The sequence below is a fragment of the Andrographis paniculata genome, unplaced genomic scaffold, assembly GCF_009805555.1.
Source record: "Andrographis paniculata isolate CXL003 unplaced genomic scaffold, ASM980555v1 Contig79END, whole genome shotgun sequence".
Lineage (NCBI taxonomy): Eukaryota > Viridiplantae > Streptophyta > Magnoliopsida > Lamiales > Acanthaceae > Andrographis > Andrographis paniculata.
In genome coordinates this window covers 4,326,514-4,352,112 of record NW_026137616.1, presented here as the reverse complement: position 1 = coordinate 4,352,112, position 25,599 = coordinate 4,326,514, and the positions used below count along the sequence as shown (strand labels likewise).

Genomic DNA, 25,599 nt, shown 5'->3' with positions numbered 1-25,599 from the left:
TTTGTAGTAGCTACAGTAAAAATGCAGTTGATCTATGGTGATTTTACTTCAACCATAAACTTCAATTTTTACTCTAAAAAGTATTTTCTATATATTCGTCTTTATATAACTTTTCATATTTATACATTACACACAACTTTAATTTATTTTATACATTATAATCCATACCTATATAATTTATATTTTCTTTAAAATTTACGATTAATAACTATTACAAATAAAATAATTCTAAAAAAAAAATATACATCACTTTTAAAAAAAAAATTATATATCATTTTAAAAAAAATTATATATCACTTTTCAAAAATATTATTATATATCACTTTTAAAAAATAAAATTATACATTATTTTTCAAAAAAATGTAAAATTACATATAATTTTTTAAAATATAAAATTATATATTTTCATTCTAAAAAAATAAAAATTACACAATACACCAAAAAGATAACAGAAATACACCAAACACCACAAAATACTACAGGGGGGTTTGGGGATGAGTTGGAGCCCCTCCCCCAATTTTTGCATATGCAGTGGGTTGGAGAAGACCTGATACTTATAGAAAGATATTTGTATAAAAACTTATACAAATATAAGGATATGTTTAATGTTAAATACAATAACGCAAAAAGGTAAATGAGACCCTTAGAGACAGACGTAATTAATATTTTCTTTTAAAAAAAAGTGGCTCTTACTTAAATACCAAAATACTCTTTTTTTTTGCTTTTTCACGTTACTTTTACTTTAATGTCAAGGGTAAAATGAATATTGCACTATTTTATTACACTATATCAATTTATAAAATACTAATTTTCCTTGACTTGAATGCAAAAATTAAATAAAAAAACTACTTTTGCACAAAGGGAAATAACATTTTTAATATAAATCAATTTAAATGTTATTGTCTTTTGATTCATCAAATTCTTAACAATTTATCTCTTTAAATTTACATATATCTCATAAAAATAAAATAAACAATATCCAATATAATACTCCTTCTCGCCCAAAAGTAAGTTTAAGTAAAAAAAAAATTACTACTTCTATCCATCGTCAATCTATCCATTTACTTTTTACATCTTAATTTTTGAATATTAATCATTATATCAAAACATAGTACAAATAAAAAACAAATGACAAAAATATTTGTATTGGTGTCTTATAATACTAATGTAATAAAATTTGTACAAAAAATTATATTAATATAAGGATATTTTTAATATTAAAAACAATGACGCAAAATGCAAATAAATAGATTGGCGGTGGACGGAGGTAGTATTTCTTTTTGTTAAAAAATTAACTATCAACTAAATACGAAATATCCTTATTTTTTACATTTTACGTTATTTTTACTTTAATACCAAGAGAAAAATAGATATTACACTACATATTTATGAAATACTAATATACTTTAATTCGCGTGCAAAAATTAAATAAAAAACCTACACCCAATGGAGAAAATATTAAATTTTTACACATTCGAAATAACTATAAAATTAATGTTTTATTATTATAAATACTTCTTCCGTCCCGGTAAAGATGATGCCTTTTATTTGGACACGGGAATTTAAATAGTATAGATTAGTTATTGGATGTGGATCCCTGATGCCAATGCTATCATGATGCTGATTTAATTTCATTCATTAATTAAATTTGATATAAAATTAATGATGTAAATTAAATAAAGGTAAAATTGACTTTTTATGTAAAATATTTTATCTAATTCAGATTTTTTAGGATAATTATTTATGATTATTTTATATTGTGGTTCACGTCACTGCTGTCGTCTACGCTGCCACCACTGCCACTGCTGTCGTCTACGAGGTTGCTGCCGCTGCCATCGCCGTTGTCCTGGCGGTGATCTCTATTCTCTGGGAGTGTGTGTGGACTTGATTGATTGGTAGAAACTCATTTGTGGTGGATGGTAGATCGCTGGTGTTGAGCAATGCGATGGTGAGTGGTAATTTGCGTTCAAGTAGTATGAGATGATTGAGCGGAGGGCGGCAGCGATGGTGGAAGAAGGGTAGTGATAGTGATCGGAAGAGTATTGAAAAAGTATGTGATGACAACTGATGTCGTACTGAATAATATAATATAAAATGCTCTTTCATGCACACATAAATGTTGAAATTAATTAAACAAAATGTTGATTTACTTTAATTAACAATAATCTACGTATTTTTATGCAACAATAAATGTTGAATTTTTTATGCATCTTAAATCTAACTACAAACTCCTATTATATGCACACGTACACTATAAATTGTAAGCAACATCTGGTTTTGTTAATTCTATTGCATGTCAATCAATTAATCATGTTTATATTAGATGCTGAAAATTATCAAACAATATGTTGTTTATTGAATAATAAAATGTTGTCACACATTTTAGAAAATGCTGATTGTTGTATAAGTATAATATAATATGAAATGCTCTCTCATGCACACGAAAATGCTAAATTCAATTGAACGATATGTTAAAAAATTTTTAATTAACAATAATATAAGTATTTTTATACAATAATGAATGCTGAAATTTTTCTAGATCTTAATCTTGACTACAAACTCCTACTATGTGCATACTCATAATAAAAATTATAAAATTTTATTAATTTCATTGTATGTCAATCAATTGATCATGTTTATATCAGATGCTGAAAAACGTCAAACAATATGTTGTTTATTAAGTATTAAAATGTTGTCACACATTTTAAGGAATGTTGAGTTTTGTATCGAGTTGTATAATATAGTATGAAATGCTTTCTATGCATACGTAAATGTTAAATTCAAGATGCTAATTTATTTTAATTAATAGTAGTTTATATATTTTGATATAATAACGATCACTAATGTATATTATTCAAAATTTTAATAGATGCAAACGAGATTTTGATATTTGGTTGTTATAGAGATTTTGAAAATTTATGAAATAATCAGGTTGTTGAGCTAATGAGATGAAATATCTGAAATTTTTATTTATTCGATGTCTCCGTTGCTTTTTGAGGAATTTATTGAGGTTGATATAATGACAAATAGATTTTCCTCGTCTTTATCGATCTTATTCAAAATTTTGTTGAAAGATTATGTTTTTTTTTTTTTCTTTTTTGGAGTTGAAATTACAAAAGGAGATAGATAAATTACTTTTATACCTCTAAATTAATATAAACCTTTAGATTAACTTTTATAATTCAAAGACTATTAATGAATTAGCATGATGCTGAATATTAGGTTTCAGCATGAAATCCCAACTCAATAGTAAACTATTAACTATATCATAAAAGATTTGGTTTCATTTGACTCAAATAGGTAGGGCTTGTTTCTTTAGCCCAAGTTTGAGCATTTTCAGTGTTTGCCCAAACTTGGGCTGTTTGTGTTTTGGGGAACAGAGTCAAAAAAGCTTTGTCTTTTTTTTTTTAATAAAATTTTTAAAATTATAAATATAAAAAAAATTATAATAATTATAATTGAATAAAATATAGTAGAGAATAAAATTTTTTATAATATAAATAAATAAAAATTTATAAATATATATGTATATTTATAAAATATATTTATATATTTTATACAAATTAATACACATCTATATTATTATGGATCTGTTGTCTACCGTTTGGCCGACCCCAACTGCAGCAGATTTGACTTTATTTATTTATTCATTTTTTAAATTAAAATATATGTATTTCTTTTGGTTGAGTTTGAAAAATTTTAATTTAAATTTGGTATTAAAATAATGTTTGATGGGATGTTTTGTGAGAGAAAAAAATATATTTTTTTCAAAAAAAATGCAAATTTGGGAAAATTGGAGTAAAGTGTATTAATTATAAGGGAAAAATGTATTTTTTTTCCCTTAATATTTATTATAATTATAAGGGAAAAAAATATATACAATATATATGTGATTTTGTAGAGAATAAAGTTTTCTATAATACAAATAAATAAAAATTTAAATATATATACGTTAGGTATAATATAAATTCATAATCAAATTATACAATATAAATTTTATCAATTAAATTTAATACATATTTATATTATTTTATTCATTATCCATCAAATCAATACACATCAAAACTCCCAAAACCCCAACCAAACTCAAATACAAAAGAAACAACAAAATTCAAACTCATCCTAAAATTCAAATAAAAACCAAATCCAAATTCAAATTTCCCCAAATCCCCCCAAAAAAAACACACCCGTAATATATAGAATATAGATTATTATTTTTAGAAAAAGAATTTCTTGTATTCCGAGTTCCTACGGCCATGCAGAATCGCCTCTAATTTTCAAATATTGATGCGTTTCCAAAACCGTGTCCATTCATCTATACGGCCATACAATATTCTTTTCTGAAAAATAACACTCCAAAATCCAATCAAGGTTTTTTTTTTTTTTTCAAAAAATAATTTATTTTAATTGAAAAAAAAATTTCTATAAAATACAATTATATTTCTATTTCTTAAAATGTTATTTTATTTATAAAAAAAATTAAAAATACTATATTATAATTATTACCTATGAAATGAATATATAATAAAATCTTGAAGCTCAAATCAATCTTAAAATTAAAAAATAATTCAAATCAAAATCAATTTTTAGTAACTCACCCTAAAAATAGCATACACTCATAATGTAGAGATGATTTAGGAAGAAAGACTTAAGGTGTGTTTGTTTGGGGGATTGGATTGAATTTACACTATTCATCTAATTTTTTCCCCCAAAAACATCAAATCAAACACTTATTTTTTTATTTTTTATATTATACTAAAAAATTAATTTTACATTCAAAATATCACATCAATACCTATTTATATCACATCATACAACTATTCAAATTCAAAATTTTTACTATTCAAATCCCAACTTAAAATCCAAACCGCAAAACAAACACACCCTTAGATGAACTCCTATGACTCCATATTCTTATTCCAATTTTCATGTAAATTTTTTGATAGGCAAGCTGACTTAGTAGAGGTCATCACATTTTGCAGCTACCCTTTATCTCTCTCTCTAATATATTTTCCCAATTATAAGACTATTTTCTACATGCATTCTTGAAATAGCTTTTCTTGGATCATCTCATGGTATATTTCTTTTGATGAGTTTGAAAAAAAATTGATTTGAATTTGGTATTAAAATAATATATGATGAGATATTTTGTAAGAATAAAATATATAATTTTTTTCGAAAAATACAGAGTTAAAATAGTAGAAATCTGAAATTTGTGATAAAACGAACAAACCTTGTGGTTGTTTTTATCCCATCATTCACTGATGAAAACTTTGCCTAGAAGAGACCTATATTGTAACTGAATGTCTGTTTTCTCCATGTTACCAATCAATCAAGATTCTATACAATGGCATAAAACCACAACACACAAAACATTAAACTTCTGATCTAAATGGGCAGAGTTTGAAACAAGCTGTCTAAATATAAATACCACAGTCAAGCCAGCTAATCGAACAAGCTGTCCTGGGAAGCAAACTGCAAATCCTGTTGAGCATTAGAACAAGTTAAACATGTTAGGCCGGCATCGAACCGATCTTGAAATTGAGACAGGAGAGTAAAAAAGGGGAGATCGAAGCTTACACTAAGCTGGAAATCCGGTGGACTATCCAAGTCTAAGTTATCAAGATCGCCGATGCCATAGACATCTGCAGCTGCTGTCGACGATTTCAGATCCAGACAAGAATCCATCATCTTGTTGGTGCACATTTCAGACAGCCCTTCCAATTTGGTGCCAAGATCATCATCATCATCAACATGCTCAAATTCACCAGCTAAGGCTTCATCCTGCAACTTGGAACTCAAGCTAGCCTCTTTGAAATAATTTGTTTCCTACACAATATGGAGAAATCGTCGTTGGACACAAACTCGAGCAAAAATGGATAGTAGAATTTGGTACTGACCGGAAGAGGCGATTGTAGTAAATGATAATCATCTGAAGCATAGACAGGAGGGGGAGGAGTGTTTGTCTTAGGAGTCTTCGGATCAATCACTTGAGTCGTCGTTGTTACTACACAATCACGATCTTCGATTTCCAAACTACTTACATTACTCTCATTCTCCTTGATCTGATAGAAAATCTTTGAAACCACAAACTCTCCTTCTTTCTCATCTTCGTCTGCGCCGAGATGGAACTGATGCATGATCCAATTACATTTTCCGGGCTTGGATCCGCGTGCGGATGTGGCATACAGAACCATGATCTTCTTGAAACCTTTCAGAACTCCATTTTCGACAACCATTTTTGTCTTGCCCGTCTTGTGCCAACGAACGTGTGCGGCCTTTGGGTCTTGAATGCGTCGACGCTTCCTCTGACCAGTCGAATATGCATTAGCTATTCTGTAGAAGAAGTGGATACTGCTCCCATCTTTTTTGGCTCCTACATTGCATAATCATTTAAGGATCACTACTATCTTCTAACATCTTTTTAACAATGTCGATGTCTAAACCTCAATTGTGGCAACGCATCCATCAATGTTCGACTGTTGACTCACCTGGAAGATTCTCTGGATGGGCATAGCATATCCCATTGTCGCTTTCAAGTGTCGGAATGAATTCGTCGATGAGTAGCTCGGGTTTTACATTCCCTATTCCACACTTTGCAGCTAAATGATTTAACAGCTCAATGTCCGAAGGATCAAACTTGATCCCGGTCGGTAGGCAGGGCAAACCATGAGAAACCTGAATCGAAAACTAATCTTTAGATGTTTACTTTCACTAGCAGAAACTGTATTGATTGCTATATTACAACATAAACATTTTAACAGCTATAAAAACGCTCGATCATATGTCAGACTTACATTGCTGTTCAGACCGGCATTTTTCACCATCCTCGCAAGTCCTCGACCATCAATAAGCCATTGCCTGCATTGTTACAGAAACATTAGGCCATATCCAACACTGCAATAATTTCAACTTGCATTGGCAAGAAACTCAAAAACATTACATCAGCCAAAATAGAATCTGTTTGGCAAGAAACCATAGAACTAAGTACATAATATAAATTTAGTCAAGACAGAGAGATTTTATCTACCAAGTATTGTTTTGTTCACTTGTTTCTTCCCATTTATAGAAACATCGAATCATTCTAACCTAAAATATAGCCAGCATTGATGTCACACTGCACCCATCAATCTCATCCCATTCCGAAACAAGCAAAGAATAGAAGACACAAATATATATATCTAGAGAGAGAGAGAGAGAGAATAGGATCAGGCAGCCCTAAAATCAGTGGACACCAGTGTTGAAAAGGGGAATTTTGATGAGCTCTCATGATCTCAGGTATGTTAATCGGTTTCCCATTATAATCAACAGCAGCTTAAAATCCAGGGAAAGCGAAACACATACAGAGTAGAGTTTCATGGAAGCAAAAATATCATCTTCTTCGCATACATACATACATATTTTTGCCGAGGACAGGCGAGAAATTGTGGACTGCAAATAATAGTTAAAATCAAATCTCCAGATAGTTGATTAAGAATTACCTATCCATTCAAACCTACGAAGAATCAGCTCATAATTTCAGGTAAGAGCGAAGTTATGTGGAATCTGACAGAGAGCAAATATATATCTAACGACGACGGAGAGAAAAAGGAAGAAAATCTGAGGTGAGCAGAGCAGAGCTAAAACAGCGGGAAGGAAGCTGGGGTGCGAGCGACCGGCATTTTCCCTCCTTTCTTCTCCACTCGGTTAAGTAACAGAAGCTGCTACATACTTTAAAACTATTTGAGTATTCAAGAAAAATAAAATTATACTAGTAAACAAATAATGAAAATACAAATTAATTTTTAGATATAAATTTTTATTTTTTTATTAAAATAATTAAATTTATAAATTATAATATAAAAATATACAAATTTTAATTTTACTAGCAATATTCTGTCTCTTGATTTTTATTATTTTTTCTTTTACACTTTCTCGTTTTAATTTGTTGGAACATAGAACAAATACACGGTTACCGCGGGACCCGCGCGTTGACCGAAGCTGAGTCCGAACCTGGGAGCTTCTATTACAAGATGAATGATAACGCAAATTTTATGGAAAGGAGATTCAGGGTGGTGACGTCATGACTTTCTCCCCAAGCTTTACCGTGAAACCAAAAAATACTTGCTAATGCATTATGATTTTAGTTTGATTTTATTTATTTATTTATTAAATTGCTATTATTATTATTTTTCATAAAAAAATATTACTACAATCTATGAGTGTGTTTCTTGCGATAAAGTTTGAAAAAAAAAATGATTTAAATTTAGTATGAAAATAATATTTGATGTGATGTTTTATGAGATAAAAAAAATATAATTTTTTCGAAAAACGCAGAATTCAAACAGTAAGATTCGAGGAAACTGGCTTAAAAGAAACATAAAATGATCCTAAAAATCATAACTAGAGATTAAAATAAATTTAAAAGAACCTTCTCATTTAATGTTTTATTACATAATATTAGGCAAAACAGCAAAAACCTCCATGTGTTTCCGAAAATTGCTGAAAACCCCTCGTGGTTCTAAAACTCCAAAAAATTTACTTGTGGTTTCCAAAATATTGCAAAAAAATCCCCCCTCCGTTAGGATTTAACAGAGGTTGTATAGCACGCGCCTGAAATGCGATTTTTGGTCCATAGAGTGATATTTCTGTATAAAATTACTAAAATACCCTAACGACTACTTTTTACCTTCTTCCTCCTTCTTCTTCTTCCTTATTCTTCTTCTTTCTTATTCTTCCTCGTTCATTCTTCTTTCTTCTTCCTTGTTCTTCTTCTTTCTTACCAAACCCAGAATTACTTTCTTCTGTTTTTACAAACCTAAAAATCTAAAAATTAAATTTGACATCAAAATTTGAAATCAATCTAAGAAGAAAAAAGAACTTGCTGCTCGTTGCAACCGTGTACGAAAGAATTAGGGAGAAAAAATAAAGAAGAAAAAAAATTGGAGAAAAATAGATAGAGAAAAAAAAAATAGGAGAAAAAAAAACCTCGATGCCTTCTTTCTCATCTTCTTCTTTCTCTTCTTTCTTTATTCTCTTTCTTTTCTTTCTTCCTTTTTCCCTGCTCCAGCCGCTTCCGTCCGTCATCTTCTTTCTCTTCTTATGTTTTTTCCAATTCTTCATTCTTTAAAGAACAATCGGAGATGAAGAAGAAAAAAAATTGGGGGAAAAAGAAGAAAAGGCGTGAAAAAGAATTGGAGAAGAAAAAAAGAAAAATTGAGGAAAAATAAGAAAAGAAAGAAGTGGAACTGTTATGGCTTGAAAAGGAATTGGAGAAGAAGAAGAGAAAAATTGAGGAAAAAAATGTGTGAAAAGAATTTGGGGAAGAAAAGAAGATGGAAGAAAGAAGTTAGAGAGAAGAGAAGAAGAAAGAACAGAAGAGAGAAACACAGAGGCATAACGGTCTGATAGGGTAAAAATTTAACGCCGTCAATGTGATTTAAAGGGAGGGGGCGAGTGTGCAACGTTTTATAAACCACGAGTAGGTTTTTTGGAGTTTTAGGACCACGGGGGTTTTCAACAGATTAGGTAAACCACGGGAGAGTTTTTTGCTGTTTTGCCCATAATATTATGATTTATTATAATAATATGTATTGTTCAATATTTAACTTAAAATCAACATACAAAATATAAATAGAGTCAAATAAACAATCCTTATCTTTTTTTTTTTTTTTTTTTTTTTACTATTTTTTTTCTATTTTGAAAACTAAAATAAGGATATATTTTGTATTTTAATAAAATGTATAAAATACTTTATATTTTATTTATTATATAAAAGTTTTTTTTATCTTAAATTAAAATATGTTCAAAACACTCTCTTCATACAAATGTAGTGTTTTGATGTAAATGCATACCTAAATATGCAACTTATATATAAAGTATTTTAAATATTATTTGATTTGATGTTTAAAATATTATCCCCGGATGGCCCGGTGGTGTAGGGTTGGACTTGTCACCTGAAAACAAACGAACATATTTCTCTAAAAAAATTTATTATTATATTTATTATTTTTATATTATTTATACAATTTTTTTTTATATTTTACATTAAAAAAAATTTCAAATTATTTTATAAAACAAACAAATTCTAAATAATTTATCAATCATTTGTGTAATAATTTTGTGAGACTAACTATTACCTAATTTTCAAAAAAAAAAAAAAACTATAAATTTAGGAATTAATTATTTATTTATTTTATTCAAATAATATTATTTTTATTTATATAAAACTTGCATAATTAGATATATTTTTACAACGAAATATCAATTTTGGACGAATTAAGTTTCTATGCACACTTTATTTGTTAAATAAAGTTTGACAAAATAAATAAAATATAATTTATTTAGTAAACTTATACTAAAATTCTAAAATATATTATGAACTTTACTCTTAAAATAATGAAAACAAGAATATTAAATATTATTCTATCTGCCACATCTAATTAATCTAATTTTCTACTTTAGGGTTATTATACGTAAATAAAAAAAATTTCATTTATAGTTCTTGTAGTCTATACTCAATTATTAATTTAGTTTTATTTCCAAAAATATCATCATATTTTATTTTATTTTTTTATTTCATTAAATTTAATAGTATTATAAAACTTTCCATCTTAAACAAATTCATTTATTAATATAATACTTTTTCCATCATAAAAAAATTATTCATGTGATTAAGTAGGAGTTTTTATAAAAATGAATAATAATACTACTTTCGTTTCTATCATTATTTTTTACATCATTATATTTAACATAAAAAATATCTATATAATTATATTATTTACTTCACAAATGTCATTGTATTTGTATTATAAAAAACTAATAGAGATATTTTTGTATTTTTTTTTTTTTAACAAGAGCACCGTTGACTTTTTGTGTATTGATTTTTTAATGTTAATGTTAAATTGGTTTGTAGTAAAAATAAAATAAAATTGTCCTTGTTAGTACGGTGTAATATAAAAGTAACGACACTTGCGTACTATATTAGATAGGCGGTACGCTTACTAAATTAAGAAATGATACCTTTATTTTGGAATTTACAAAAAATAGAAAATTATATCGTTCCTATAAGACGGAGAAAGTATAATAATCAATATTTAAAGATCTACGTATAAAAAAACTAATAATACTTATTTTTTAGACAGAGATAATAATAATTTTTTATAGCAAAAAAAAGTACATAAATAATATTTTTTACTAAAAAACAACAACAATTTTTTCATGATAATTAAAAGGTAAACATAAATTTAAATAATAAAAAGTTATTATTTATTAATCTATTATAAAAATTAATAAGACATGTGTGTTTGTTTGGAGATTCTCCTCCAAATAAACTATTTATTCATTTTTTTTAAAAAAAAAATATCAAATCAAATACTTATTTTTTATTTTTTATTATACTAAAAATTAATTTTTATATTCAAAATATTACATCAACACTTATTTATATCGAATTATACTACTATTCAAATTCAAAAATTTTACTATTTAAATCTCAATTCAAAATCCAATCCCTCGAACAAACAGACCTGAATCATGAGAAAAGTACAAATAAATATTTATGTTGTGTTAAATGTAATTTTAATATTTAAAAAAGTATTTAATATAATATTTAATATAATAATAATAATAATAATAATAATAATAAACAAATGATTCATCCCATAAAATTTGTGCTTCCTTTTTATTTAAGTCAATGTGTCAAATTTACATCTATATAATATAGTAGCCGTTACGATGATTACAGTACTGTTGCTGATATTACATTGTGTGTTTATAGATAATATACTGGTAAAATATATTTAGAAGCAATATATTATATTTATGGTAGTTATCTTATTTAAGAGATTCATAGAATTATTGTCTTATTTAGATAATTTATATATTTCACTATAAATATATACGTATTCTTATGATTGAAATAGAGAATTTCAGTTTTATATTCTAACATGAGCCAAATTCTCTCCGGGTACCTCCATAACTCGTTTTATCTCGTATATATTTTTATATTTTATTAATGTATTTGCTTTTTATCCACAATCATGTTGTTATTTTCATGTCGTCTCTGCCTCCACTACTCCACTGATAGAGTCTACTTTCAATTCTAATGCCGTGGAGAGTCTTGTTTTCGACTCTAACTCTATTGAGAGCGAGGGAGTCTTGTTTCCGACTCTAGTTTGTTGTAAACAAGTGAGTCATGTTTCCGACTCTAGCTCTATAGAGTGAGCGAGTCTTGTTTTCGGCTTTAGTTTTGTTGTGAACGAGCGAGTCCTGTTTTCAACTCTAACGGTATTGAGACTTCTGCTTTTGACTCTGATCCAATGGACGGCTACACCACTTTCTGTCAATTTTGGTGAAGTCAAATTCGTACGTGGAAGATCTCGGCTATATCTTTTTCGGCCACTTCTGACAAACTCAAGTTTGTTCCATCATATCTTGAGTTTGAAGAGGGGTATTAAAATATATTTAGAAGCAATATATTATATTTATGGTAGTTATCTTATTTAAGAGATTGGTAGGATTATTGTCTAATTTAGACGATTTATATATCACTATAAATATGTACGTATTCTTATGATTGAAATAGAAAATTTCAGTTTTATATTCTAACATATACGATATTATTCCAGACAATAACATATTGTTTATATTAATATAATACAAATAAAATATATGATATAATCTTATAAACTCATGCAACTCTTACTTTTAGCACATGATAAACTCTCATACAACATATATAATGTATATAGCACATATCTTTATATAAAAAAATATATTTTGTATTAAATTATAGACTTTGTGAATAAATATTATATATTTTATATGAATATATGTATATATTGTATTTTTTAATAATATTAATATAAAATCGTGTCGAAACAATAAGTTGAGTGAACATATTTATAATTTATAAATTATTACTACCTGAAAATGATATTAAAAAAATTGAACACACGGGAAATAATTATTCTATAGTTATATATATATATATATATATAACAATACTCCCTCTATTTCATTTCAAAATATTTTTTAAGGATTTTGTAGTAGATTAAAAAATAGGATAATTATATAACACCATCTTGTATTTTAATAAAAAAATGTATAAAATATCATGTGTTTTATTTATTGTGTAAAACTGTTAAATGTAAAATTTGCATATAATACTCTCTTTGTCCAAAACTGATGCTTGTTTGTAAATATAGACTTTAAGTATGCAAGTTTTATACAATAAAAGAGGTAACATATCTTAAATGGTCTTTTTAGAATAAAATAAATAAATAAATAATTTATCAAATCTTTATTTTTATAATTTTTGTAAAAATCAATAACAATTTATCTCCAAAAAAACTATAAAATGAAGAATTAATCGATTATTTACTTATTTATTATATTAAAAAATGATCTGCCTCTTTTATTTGTATAAACATTTCATAGTTGGATTCATATTTACAATCAAATATCAGTTTTGAATGAAGAAAGTGTTCTGTGCAAATTTTACATTAATACAAAAGAGTTTTACGCAATAAATAAAACACATGGTGTTTTGTGCATTTTCACTAAAACACGAGGGGGTATTATATAATTTACCCTTAAAAATAATACTCATATTTTATTAGTTAGTAAAATATGTAAAAAAAATTGATATTTTTGCCCTTTACGTATAAATTAGCTCTAGGTGTAATAGTATGTTTATAATTTACATAAAAATTAAAGAGTATTTTGGTATTGGTGTATAATTATTTATATTAAAATAGGAATAAAAAATACTTTTGAATGTAAAAAATAAAAATAAAAATAATAATAATAATAATAAATGTACTTTGAATTGGAACGACACATTCACTCATTTGACATTATTCATTTTTAATAATAAAAAATAGCTTTGTTTACACAACACACTTTTACTCATTTGATACTATTTATTTTTTAAAAAATATCATATCAAATACATTTTTTCTCTCACAAAACATCAAATCAAATACTAACTTTTTTTTCAAACTTCCAAAATTTAAAAAACGTTCAAAAATCTCTATCTAAACAAAGCTAATACTCCCTATGTCCTATATCTATCTATCAATTTACATTTTGCATGGAGTTTTAAAAATATTAATATTATATTGAAATGTAGTAGAACTAAAAGTAAAAAGACTAAAGTACCTTTATTAGTATTTTATTATATAAAGATAATGACATTTGTGTAATATATTGTAAATTAGAAGGGTATTTGTAATGTTAGATAGATAGTATAGTTACTAAAAACAGTTTACCCAATAAATAAATCTAGCTACCTAAGTAGACTAACTCTATAAAAGCGATAAGGTGCCCGTTTGGCAGTTTGACTTTTATCTAATTCTAAAGAACTAGCTAAACTATGAAAACGATAAAGCCATCAATCACTTGTGGTGGTTCTAACTATGAAAAATTGTAATTATATCTACTCTATCTATGAAAGTGGCATTCTATACTAAGAAATATGTAAGTTATACTAGGGAAGCGGTAAAATTAAATTAAAAAAGTCTGAGTCTAGGTTTTCACTTTGATTATGGAGCAAGCGGTTAAATTTCAATCAGATTTACATCTACTTTGGCAATTTTCAGTACATGTGATTCAATATAAGGTTTTAGTCTTGCTCTATTGACTAGGAAGGTGTTTTTTTCATCACTGATTCTTATAGCTCCACTTGGCAGAATTTATCTGACTATATAAAGCCCAGTCCACCTTGATTTCAATTTCTCCACAAGTCAACAGGAGTTTTTCCAGCGTGCTTTGTCCTCATTCACGCGTACTGAGAGATTTCCCAGAGAGTCATCAATTCTCAAATTACTCTAATACAAACTTACTTAACTCGAAAGTTCTTTCAGCGGGCTCCCAAAAAAAATGTGTACATTGTTGACATGAGTAGTATATTCAATCAATTTAACCTCTATTCAACCTTGGGGGTATCACATCATCCTCGACTCATATCACTATTCAACTCCGGGGATATTACATCATTCCCGACTTAAGAATGCAATGTCCATGTTGCACCCCAAGGATCTATTAATTGTTAGGCCTCTTAACAGCCCGGTCAATGACTATGGGCAGTCGCAGGTCGGCTCTGATACCAACTATGACACCCCAACTCGCAAGTTACGCAAAACTGAGCGTGTCGGGATTAGACTGGCCCCTCAGGTCAACAGAGTCTTTCTAGCGAGCTTTGTCCTCATTTACGCACACCCTTGGAGACTTCCCAGGGAATCACTCATCCTCAAATTACATTTCCCAAAGGTCACCCTTCCTCAAATTACCCTATGAAGGATGGGTGACCCTCTGGGAAGTGTGATTTTAGGATGGGTAACCCCCTAAGAAGTCTCCTAAGGTGCGCATAAATAAGGACAAAGATCGCTTAAAGGACTCACGTTGACCTATGAAGCCAGTCTAATCCTGACACGTCCAACTTTGTGTGGCTTGTGGGCCAGGGTGTCACACATATACAAGGTAGCGAAACTCGGCTAAGTCAAGTAGACGAGCGGTGCATTTCTCCTGGGTTGGCAGTAAATCAAAATTCAAAATTTTAATGGCCCAGTAAGCGCTAATGTTTGAGTTTAATGGTAGATAGCAGGCTTTTCCATAAACTAATTTGTATGAAAACATCCCTATTGGCATCTTGAAGACTATCTTGTATGGCCAAAGAGCTTCATCTAGCTTGTCAGCCCAGTTTTTACGACTCCTGTTGACTTTGATCTGAAGAATGTGTTTGATCTCTTTGTTAGGAACTTTCAATTGACTGCTTACTTAACGATGAAAAGAAAGATTTAGATGCTAGCAAACATCATACTTGCAGTGCCTTATTCTTGGTGCCCTCATTACTGATTAAAGTCTTGGGAACTTCAAACCTTGAGAATAATGTGTGCTTCAGGAAACAGGTCCCATTATGAGTATCATTAGTAGGGAGCGTTTGCGCTTCCACCCACTTGCTCACATAATCCTCAACAACTAAAATATAGAATTTTTCTAAAGAAGTTCGGAAATGGTCCCACAAAGTTGATTACCAAAATATTAAATATGTCAACAATCAGAACTTCTCTTTGAGGCATCTTATCTCACTTCGAAATAGATCTCAATCTTTGACATTTTTTGCAATCTTTGGAAAATGCATCAACATCTTTCTGCAGGGTTGACCAATAAAATCTAGACTACAAAAGTTTGATCGTTGTTTGTTGACCAATGAAATGCCCTTTTACATGGGAACCATGAGACTTAAAAACATCATCTTGTAAGCAATAGTATCATATGGACAAGTAAAAATAGTTTTCTCATAGTCCTTAGGCTTAATAGGAATCTAATGGTAGCCTATAGCCATCCAGAAAGCAGTAGTACTCATGGTCGGCTAACTTCTCAAGGCATCGATCAAAGAATGACAACGGAAAATGATTGTTCTAGCATTTAGCTTTATGTAACCTATACATACTCTCAATTCAGTGATTGGTTTTGTCATAAAGATCTCTTTTGTTTATCAATTTTTTCAATGAATCCTCATTTTTTGGGGATCACCTGGGTCGGGCTGACCCACTCGCGTAACTGATAGGATGGATTATACCTGCATTAAACAGTTTAATCATATTCTTTTTAACTACCTATTGCATATTTGTATTATGGTGTCATTGAAGTTGTTTGCATGACTTAGTTTCAGCTTCCAGAATAATATGGTGCATGGACACCGTTAGGCTGATCCTTTTTATATCTGAGATTTTTCATGCAAACACAGTCTTTCTTTTATTAAGAAGAGCTAGAAGCTGCGCTTTCTGGTCTAGCAACATATGAGCGGAGATTATCAACAGATAAGTCTCATTCAACCTCAAAAAATATATTTCAGGTGATCAAGTAGCTTCTTCAGCTCAGTTTAAGTGTAGACTCACTATTTGGCTCTCTATTGGGGCTTGCTTTATGGACTCAGTGTGTCTGCTTTGGTTACAGCTTAGCTCATGTGTCTGGTTTAATCACCGTTTAGCTCATGGAGCTCTAGTTTAAGTGAGTCTTTATCTAAAATTTTTCTTAATAAATTCCAATGTTAAAATATTTTCAATTTATGAATATAATTATCATTTTCATCCTATAGTTAGTTTAATATTTTTATCTTTTTTTTATGAAAAATGTAATTGCCTCTCAACAAATATTTAGTGTAATTGCCGCCCTCGCCCAAAGGCAACATTAATATTAGTTTAAGCGATGGCAAAAAAAAAATCTTTCCAAAATTGTATGAAAATTTGCAACTCTTGGTCATTTCCATTAAATTTGTTCAATTGTACAAATACGTCGTGAATAATCTCTTTCGAAAGTCTTATTTGATTTATCTGCAAGTTGAATTACAATGCGGCAGGATTCGAACTCATATAGCCCTAATTTACTGAAAAACAAAAAAAATATAAGATTGATATTAGCTCCTAAATCACATAATATCCTAATTGGTTTCAAATTTTTTATAGTACATATAATAATAAAACTCTCAATATCGCTCTCCGTGGAATATGAGGCTACAGACACTCTTCGGCTGAACTGCTACATCCACTTTAGAACTAGTACACCTTTTATTGACGATGTTCTTTATGACTTTGGCATAACGTGACATCTGTATCAAAGCATTAGCAAAAGAAATAATGACTTTAAAATTGCAAAGAATGTGCACAAACTAATTAAAACGTAATTAACCATATTGAATGAAAGATCTATCAATCATATCATAACATACAAAACAAAACATAATCGTAAAAAAGCAGAAACATTCATTCATATAAATCAAAAGGTAAAATTTGTTCTATTCTATTCAAAATTGTGGGCAAAGAATGGAGCAAAACAGAGACATAATTAGCAAGCAAACAACCAGATTCGGACAAGAAACAGTTGGAAACTATCTTGACTGACTTCAATTCATCAATTAGCTGGAGATTGAACAAACAAAATTAAACACAGTTGTTGGGTTCTGCACATCCCAAGAAAAAGGGATGATGATGATGATGGTGATGGTGATGATCTCACCTTTTTGTGAGGAACAGGTGCAGCAGCATAAATTCCGGCGTGGGACTGAGACAGGAGGGAGAGGTTTCTCAAATCCAAATCCGTATCCAAAACCAACGCCATAGAGATCGGCGGCGTTATTATTGTTTGAGCATTCTCTGGAGGAGCAGCTGCAGCGAGGAGGCCGCCCGGCCTGGCTGCCTGCCGCACTCGAAGCACTGAGTTATGGGGAGGCTGTTGGCATTTTCCCAGTCGCCAAATGTCAGGATTTGAGTTTGACCACTCTTTCTGTAGTAATAGTAATCCTACAAACCAAAAAACCAGAGTATGACGAAAACGGTTAGAATCCCTGGCCTGCAATCCTACATTTAAACCCCATTCCGTTAGTTAACAGTCATGAAATTTCTTAATTACTTTCGCAGTTAGCGGGCGTGCAAAACAACTACCATTAACTAATGACAAAATGGGGACAAAGTTTCTCAAACAATAAAAGAGAACGCAATTTTAAAATAATGAGATATTTCACGCAACTTTCATAAATCATAGATGGATGTTATGGTATTTTGCCTATATATATAACTCTATATGTATACACACAGCCGCCATAACCACAGAACATGTATTTCAAAATCATATAAAAGCATAAGATAAAAGCAAAAAACTCGCACTGGAAAATATTGAGAAGTTTTAACCCTTCAAGATTGTCAAATCATCCCAAAGACAAGAGCAGAACTAACTTAAAAAGCAAGAAGAATTGAAGAAAACAAAAACCTACTTATGTCATATCAAAAGAAGCTTACTGCGCTGTTTTCTTGCGAATTTTCAATTCCCTCCGATTATATCTTCACTTCTTTTGGATCTTCAGCTCCTGCAGCTTGTCCTGCACAGCATTTATAGTCGACAATACCTCACCACAAGCCGGCTTTGAATTGGCAGGGGTAATATTTGAAACCCAAGGCTCGACTGGAGCTGTGAATATCTCAGATGGAGGTAAGGTGTGTTCCGAATACTGCACCATAGCGGCAGGCGATAACTTACAGCTACGAGGCTCCTCGACTTGAAACACTGGAAGCCTGGAGACACGCGAATCTTCTAGTCTACCTGACAGAGTTCGAAACATCGGTGGCTGCTCTGCTCTAGCCATTGTAGATCTGAAAAGGTGAGTATCATCCTGTATAGATGGTGGTTGTACCAGGGGTAGCTTCTCGAACGGGACATGTGTGCTAGCATATGCAGGAACAGCTTGTTTTACAGAGATAGGTGGCGCAATACCCAATGCTGGAGGTCTCAGAGCTAATGACGGTTGGGGAGACGGAAGCGCCGGCGGTGGAGAGAATACAGGAACTGTGGTGCGGATCGTTACTGGTGGGGCGATTCTTCGGCGAGGGTTGCAATGCCGGAATGGAATGTAGGGTGCTGCTTCTGCGGCAGGGAACTTCTGCGCTAGTCGGTGTCTAAGGTTCTCCATCACCATTGAAAGGCTCTCATTTGAAACTGCGGTTTCCAGCTCGCTTTGCTTTGTTCGAACATATTTTTGGAATGTTGAGGTGTTGCTCAATGGTGCAGTTGGTCTGTTTTGTTGGCCTGTCCTTGGGCAAATCAATGGAAGAAGTTTCAAGGTTGCAGGCGGGGATGGAAATGTGCTTGCCAGCTTTGGACTTACTGTCGGGAATTTGATTGGAAAAGGCACCTTCGCAGTTCTTGCTTTTACCAGATACTGCTGCAGAGCATGAGCTACAGTGACGTGCTCTAGCTCATCCTTGTGGTTCTTTTCATGGAATGTTTCGGATTTCTGCAGTACTGCAAAAGAAGTAGAAGAAAACATATCAAGTGAGAATGTTTTGGTAAGGTGGAAAATGACACATACCAAAGCATTTATAACATTTTGATTCGACAGAGTAGTTTCAGTTAGATCTTTTCACAGTTTACATTTGATGGTAATGAGGCCTATGGTTGCATTACTATGTTCAATAAAAGCATTAAGGCGTATACTTTGGATACGATCATTATGGATAAGATTTAGGGGTGATCAAAATGTGTAGTTCAAGCATTGTAGCAAAAACTAAGATGCAACAAATATTGTAAACTTCTGTTATAGCTTTAAAAATGAGAAACTATAAAATTGTAAAGCAATTTCAAGGTACTAAACACTTCAAGAATCAAGATCGGCAAAATCAAAATATTAAATTGTGTGTTTGCTATTTATTGTAAATATTCTTTTCTAAGCATAACAAAGTGCAGTAGCACTCAAAAGAAACCATAGCTATGCCAATTCATCAGTAAAGCCTTGCACACTATAGAACACGATTGAACAAACAAATACGGCATCAAGGGCATATGTACATATATATACATATATGTATGTATAGTATAATATAGGGTACTTACATGATTTGAGAGAGAACCAAGCTGTCATGGCAGCATTCTTTTCTGCTTGCTTCCTGTTCTTAGCTGGATCGCCAGTAAATATAACCCCTGCCAATTCTACAGTACAGGTGAAAACTAGAAGGTGTCCAAGACCACTTCTGAAAGTTGAATATTTCGGCAAACATGCACCGACTCTTTGAGAAACCTCCTGCAGTAGATTCTTATATACCCCCGTCTCGTCCTGCATTGTCAAGTCAAGTAAAATAAGTATCAGCAGAGCAGTCAAATTGAAAATAGGAACCCTTGATGCAAGTATAAAAATTGATAAGAAAATGTTGGCTGTCTGATTTGCTAAAGTAGAGATTAGAATTCAGATACAAGGTTCTAGGACCTATCAAACATGTTAAACTATACACAATTCAAGGCAATATCCATTGTTATAAATTGGGTGTCCTGCTAATTTAACACAATTTAACCCTCAAAATAGGAACTCTATTTTAATACTCAATTTTCTCTTCAGGAAATGACAAAGCTCTGAATGATAAACAAGCATTTCTATCTTAATAGAGTTCCAGAGTTCTCACTTAATGAAGTGTAACGCACAACCGAGCACCATAAAACCTTTGAAAATTTAACTAAAAAACACTTGCTGTGTTGGAACGAGTAAAAGTGGACCAAGGTTATGCATTTTCATCTCATATTATCTTTTAATGAGATGAAAATTAGAAAAATGTGCAAACAAGCTCATTTTATCATTTTGCTATCCCACTTAAAATCGCATTTGGTCCTAATCAAGCTCTATGAATCCCGAACAAATTAGAAAAATGTGAAAACAAGCAGGCTGGGTTAATCAAATTATTCATTATCTTTCAATGCATCCGTAATTATGACCTTCCAAAGCTCAAGTTCTATCCTAACTGTAGTCATGACTTTCCGAAGCTCGTCTTCGGTCCTTTCAGAAATCATAACAATTCAGAGATCGACGCTGCCCCTATCTGTAAACATAACAGGCCCTTTGCAGCATAAGGCCCACTTCAGAAATAAATAGGCAAAGGAAAACAAATTTTCATTCTGCTGGATGTCACATATAATCATACTAAATCTTTACTCATCTAGAACAATCTCGCAGACATAAAAATGAAGAAACCGAATTAATTATATATTCCTTCTATGACACAAGCTTTATCCTATCTGTAATTAGGACTGTTCAGGCGTTCAACGCTACTCATCTAGAACAATCTCACAGACATGAAAATGAAGAGACCGAATTAATTAAATTATTCCTTCTATGACACAAGTTTTATTCTATCTTTAATCATGACCGTTCAACGCTCGAGTCTTATTCTATATTTAATCATGACAGTTCAACGATTGGCCATGCCATATCTGTAATTACGACGTTCAAAGCTTGTGGTTGGTCCTAGCTGTAATGACAATGGATCCTTTTCAGCATAGGGCCCACTGCTTAAAACAGCGGGTAAAACCAAGTTTTGCATCCAAATAAACAAACCGTAGGATGTAAAATATGAAAACAGCGTGCCAAAAATAGCCAACAAAAAAAATACCGCCAACAGATTTTGAAATTCCTAGTCTGAGATAGCTTCATTTCTTTCCGAATTAAATGTTGGGATCAGATTCTAAGCTGGCAATGGTAACGTATATGCCTGGCAAACAACACGCGACTTACTAAAATGATAACAGCACTGTTAAAAACAAGGAATTCATGATTCTGCAAAATCCATCTTCATAGCACACAGTAAAATAAAAAATGTTAGGCAAGTATTACCAAACAAGATTGGTTATGCAAAAGGTAAAATCATAAATCAAATGCCATATATCCAACATAATGAATAAACTCAAAAGATATGACGTCAAGTTGCGACGAAATGGCAGAGACAAACGCCAATTTATATGAGCAATTCCCAGACAACAAGAAACACAATACTTGCAGCATTTCGCCAATAACGCCAAAATGAACCTCAGATTCATCTAAAAAGCATATAAAAGAATTAGAATATTTTCAATTTTGCACTGATTGTTCCACTTTTCTCTTAATTCCATTAACATACGAAACACTAAAACCACAATGGAACTACTCAGTATAACAACAAGAAAGACAGAACGCACCACATGTCCGCCATTATCTACTCTTTTCCTTTTCATCTGAGCAGGAATAAACTTTGCACAATCGACCACAATCACACAACAGCAAACGAACAACCATCAAACAAAGAGGAATGCGAAGAACGAATTTAAAACCAAACAAATCAAAACCGAAAAGAATTACCAGAATTCTAGCTGCAAGTGAGTTGGAAGGACCGCGGCCAGAGAGAGCATTGAGCGCTACTTCAGCGGCGGAATGCTCCGCCTGGCGGAGAGTGGTGCAGTAGCTAGGGCATTCAAACGTCTCCCCGTTGAAGTTGACGGCCGCCTTGAACCGCGGCGCGTGATCGGGACCTTCCCTGATGCACGTATACGACGGCAGATTGAAGCAGCTCCGCTGCGCTAGCTCTTGTAACTGGTTCTTATACATCTTCTTGGCACCAAGACACAAAATCGACGCCAAATCCAAATGAAGATTATATAATCAAACAGAAGCCATAATAACAACAACAACAACGACAACCAAAGCAGGAAAGCACACTATACATAACAGCACTGAATTCTCACCGTCTCCAGTGGATAAACTGCAGCTTACAAAGGAGAATGCATCAAATCACAGGACCACGGTTGCTCTAGTATTTCTCTTAGGGTTTTTTATGGTCACATTACTCGGCTTGAGTTTTTCGGTGGGAGAGAGAAGAGGGAGAGAGGGGGGTCCTTGCAGTTCTGCGATGCAGTAATAGTTTTCGCCTTAAAAACAACGTAAGAGAGAGAAAGAGAATCTTTTATAGCACACAATCATTTCTACTCCTAAAATCAAAATAAATATACAGAATATTGCATTGCGAACGGACCGGCGGATTCAGAATCGGATTTTCGGAGTCGGGTCCGGGTCTGGAGTCCGTTCGGTTTTAAAAAAAAACTCCTTTCATATATGAATTGTTTAGCCAAATAGTTTTTAGTTGATTCAATTACTTGTTAAATTTTAATTAATTCTATATTATGTCAGATGTTCAATAAAATAACTGTTTGATATTTACTGTTCCTCCCTTGCCATATAAATCTTGTTTACTATTTTTTTTTATTTTAAAACAATAGTCTTATTTTTATAAAAATAATTGTATTACTATAATATTTTTTATTATTATTAAACAATTTTCACTACTTTTTACACTAAAATTTTGTGCCAAACACAACGGAATGAGTATTTATATATCAAAAAATAAACAAGGACATTGTATATTTTTCTTTTAAACTTTTTAGTTGCTTTTGTATCGGTGGTGTGTGTAGAATTTTTGAAAATTTTTTTTATTAATTATTATGAATTATAAAATTTAGTAAAATATTTATTTTTATTATTTTGATATTTTGTGAGAAATTTTATTGAAAATGATGAGAATTTATATTTAAAATGGTATAAAAAAATTTTAAAAAATATTCTAATGTGTATTTATTATATTAAATATTAATTTATTTATTACTCTCTCCGATCCCAGGTAAAGTGTTTACTTTACTGTAAATACCTGAATTTAAGTCAAATATAATTACTAAATAATTAAAAAAAATATATTAGTAAAACTAATTATTGTATAATAAAATTAATTATAAATTAAGAATGAAAAAATGGGATTACATAAACTAAGGTATATATGCAAAGATATGCACTAAAATCCTTCCACAAAAGTGTTATTACAGACATACGCTAAATGAAGAATGAGAAAATGCCAGAATGATGAACCAAATTCGTAATTATTTGACACGAGGATTATGTCCAGAAAATTGGAAAGTTCAAGAGAATGGGAGAATTATTTAGGGAAGCGAAGGAAACACCATATCACTAACCTGAAATTAAGATGCGCGGCCAATCCTGTGTCGCCATCTCCGATGCCGACGACGTGCGAGGAGCCCTAGGACTTGCTGGAGAAGGTTTGGTGATGAGAAAAGTAGGAGGAATTTTGGTTTTATTTAATTTAAACTAAACGCACGCCATAGACCTATGAAAAAGACCATTGTGAGTCTTTTCGCTCTCATCCGTCCATTGCAACCACTCTTGGGCAGAAAGTTTGAAAGATTTGAATTTAATATCTTGGGTAAACTGTTATTTTAGTCCCTAACTGGACCCCCTTATCATTTTAGTCCCGTAAGTGGAGCCTGTCGCAAACTAGTCCCATAAGTAAAAAATTTTTACTGTTTTAGTCCTCCGGCGCCGGAGACGCCCGCGTGGCTTGCCGGAGGTGACGTGTCCGCCAGGTGTCCCGCCAGGTCAGCGACACCTGGCGGACACGTGGATTTATTTATTTTTTTCAATTTTTTTTAATTTTTTTAAAATTAAATCAAATTAAAAAATTAAAAATATATAAATAAAATTAAAAATAAATTAAAAATAAGTTTTAAAAAAATTTTAAAAAAAATTAAAAAATTAAAAAATCCACATGTCCGCCAGGCCAGTGCCACCTGGCGCTGACCTGGCGGACACGCACCTCCGGCGAGCCACGCGGGTGTCTCCAGCGCTGGAGGACTAAAACAGCTAAAAATTTTCACTTATGGGACTAGTTAGCGACAGACTCCACTTACGGGACTAAAATGATAAGGGGGTCCAGTTACGGGACTAAAAAACAGTTTACCCTAATATTTTTAAGATTGAAAAAGTTGTTTTAGAAGTTGAACAGTATTTAGATAAAAATTTTGTCGTTTGTCTTATGAGAAGATTTAAATGAATTTTTTTTATGTGAGACATAAAGAATAATGTACGTATAATATATTAATTTTTTAAAAATATATATACTCCCTTCGTCCGGCAATAAGGGTGACGTTTGTTTTTTCACATAGGTTTTTTAATATTAATATTATATTTGATTGTAGTAAAAAAGACAAAAATATCCCTATTAGTATGGTGTAATATAAAAGTAATGACATTTGTGTAATATATTGTAAGTTGAAAGGATATTTATTATGTGAAGTAAGTAGTACAATTACTAAATTAGGAAATGGTAACCTTGTTTTGGGACGGACGAAAATGAAAAATGGAAAATGGTAACCTTTCAATAGGACAGAGGGAGGGAGTATATTTTTTTTTTTGACCAAACAAACAAATGCTTTGAAAATTTGAAAGTAAAAATTGTTGAAATGATTATTAGTTTGAATGATTCT

At 31.1% G+C, this 25,599-nt stretch overlaps 2 protein-coding genes across 7 annotated transcripts; both read right to left on the bottom strand.

Moving 5' to 3' along the window:
• Nucleotides 1–5,247: 5,247 nt before the first annotated feature.
• Nucleotides 5,248–7,674, bottom strand: LOC127240587 (SUPPRESSOR OF GAMMA RESPONSE 1-like). Its single transcript, XM_051259331.1, has 6 exons — nucleotides 7,482–7,674; nucleotides 6,798–6,861; nucleotides 6,492–6,678; nucleotides 5,901–6,376; nucleotides 5,581–5,829; nucleotides 5,248–5,484 (listed from the first exon to the last, which is right to left on the bottom strand). The coding sequence occupies exons 1-6, from the start codon at nucleotides 7,487–7,489 to the stop codon at nucleotides 5,446–5,448; spliced, it is 1,023 nt and encodes a 340-aa protein (XP_051115288.1). The 5' UTR covers nucleotides 7,490–7,674; the 3' UTR covers nucleotides 5,248–5,445.
• Nucleotides 7,675–17,314: 9,640 nt separating this feature from the next.
• Nucleotides 17,315–24,432, bottom strand: LOC127240756 (double-stranded RNA-binding protein 2-like). Of its 6 annotated transcripts, none has more exons than XR_007836355.1 (7): nucleotides 24,292–24,431; nucleotides 22,634–23,175; nucleotides 22,474–22,524; nucleotides 20,368–20,587; nucleotides 18,780–19,779; nucleotides 18,001–18,284; nucleotides 17,315–17,593 (listed from the first exon to the last, which is right to left on the bottom strand). XR_007836355.1 is itself a non-coding variant. In XM_051259601.1 (7 exons), exons 3-6 carry the CDS (start codon nucleotides 22,877–22,879, stop codon nucleotides 18,824–18,826), a joined length of 1,473 nt encoding a protein of 490 aa, XP_051115558.1. In that variant the 5' UTR covers nucleotides 22,880–22,882; nucleotides 23,017–23,175; nucleotides 24,292–24,431; the 3' UTR covers nucleotides 17,742–18,284; nucleotides 18,780–18,823. The 6 variants fall into 6 exon arrangements, 3 of the variants coding, with proteins under 3 accessions (XP_051115558.1, XP_051115557.1, XP_051115559.1); XR_007836356.1 differs by lacking the exon at nucleotides 17,315–17,593 and adding an exon at nucleotides 17,742–17,903; XM_051259601.1 differs by lacking the exon at nucleotides 17,315–17,593 and having other exon boundaries at nucleotides 17,742–18,284; nucleotides 22,634–22,882; nucleotides 23,017–23,175.
• Nucleotides 24,433–25,599: the final 1,167 nt, after the last annotated feature.

Bases quoted from the DNA above. Each gene is read 5' to 3' on its own strand.
- LOC127240587 (XM_051259331.1), bottom strand. The intron at 6,679-6,797 runs GTAAGTCTGACA...TTTTCGATTCAG, and splicing joins ATGCCGGTCTGAACAGCAAT to GTTTCTCATGGTTTGCCCTG. The intron at 6,377-6,491 runs GTGAGTCAACAG...TATGCAATGTAG, and splicing joins CCATCCAGAGAATCTTCCAG to GAGCCAAAAAAGATGGGAGC.
- LOC127240756 (XM_051259601.1), bottom strand. From the start codon at position 22,879: ATGTATAAGAACCAGTTACAAGAGCTAGCGCAGCGGAGCTGCTTCAAT. The intron at 22,525-22,633 runs GTAATTCTTTTC...GATTGTGCAAAG, and splicing joins CACTTGCAGCTAGAATTCTG to TTTATTCCTGCTCAGATGAA. The intron at 20,588-22,473 runs GTGCGTTCTGTC...TTGACAATGCAG, and splicing joins TAGATAATGGCGGACATGTG to GACGAGACGGGGGTATATAA.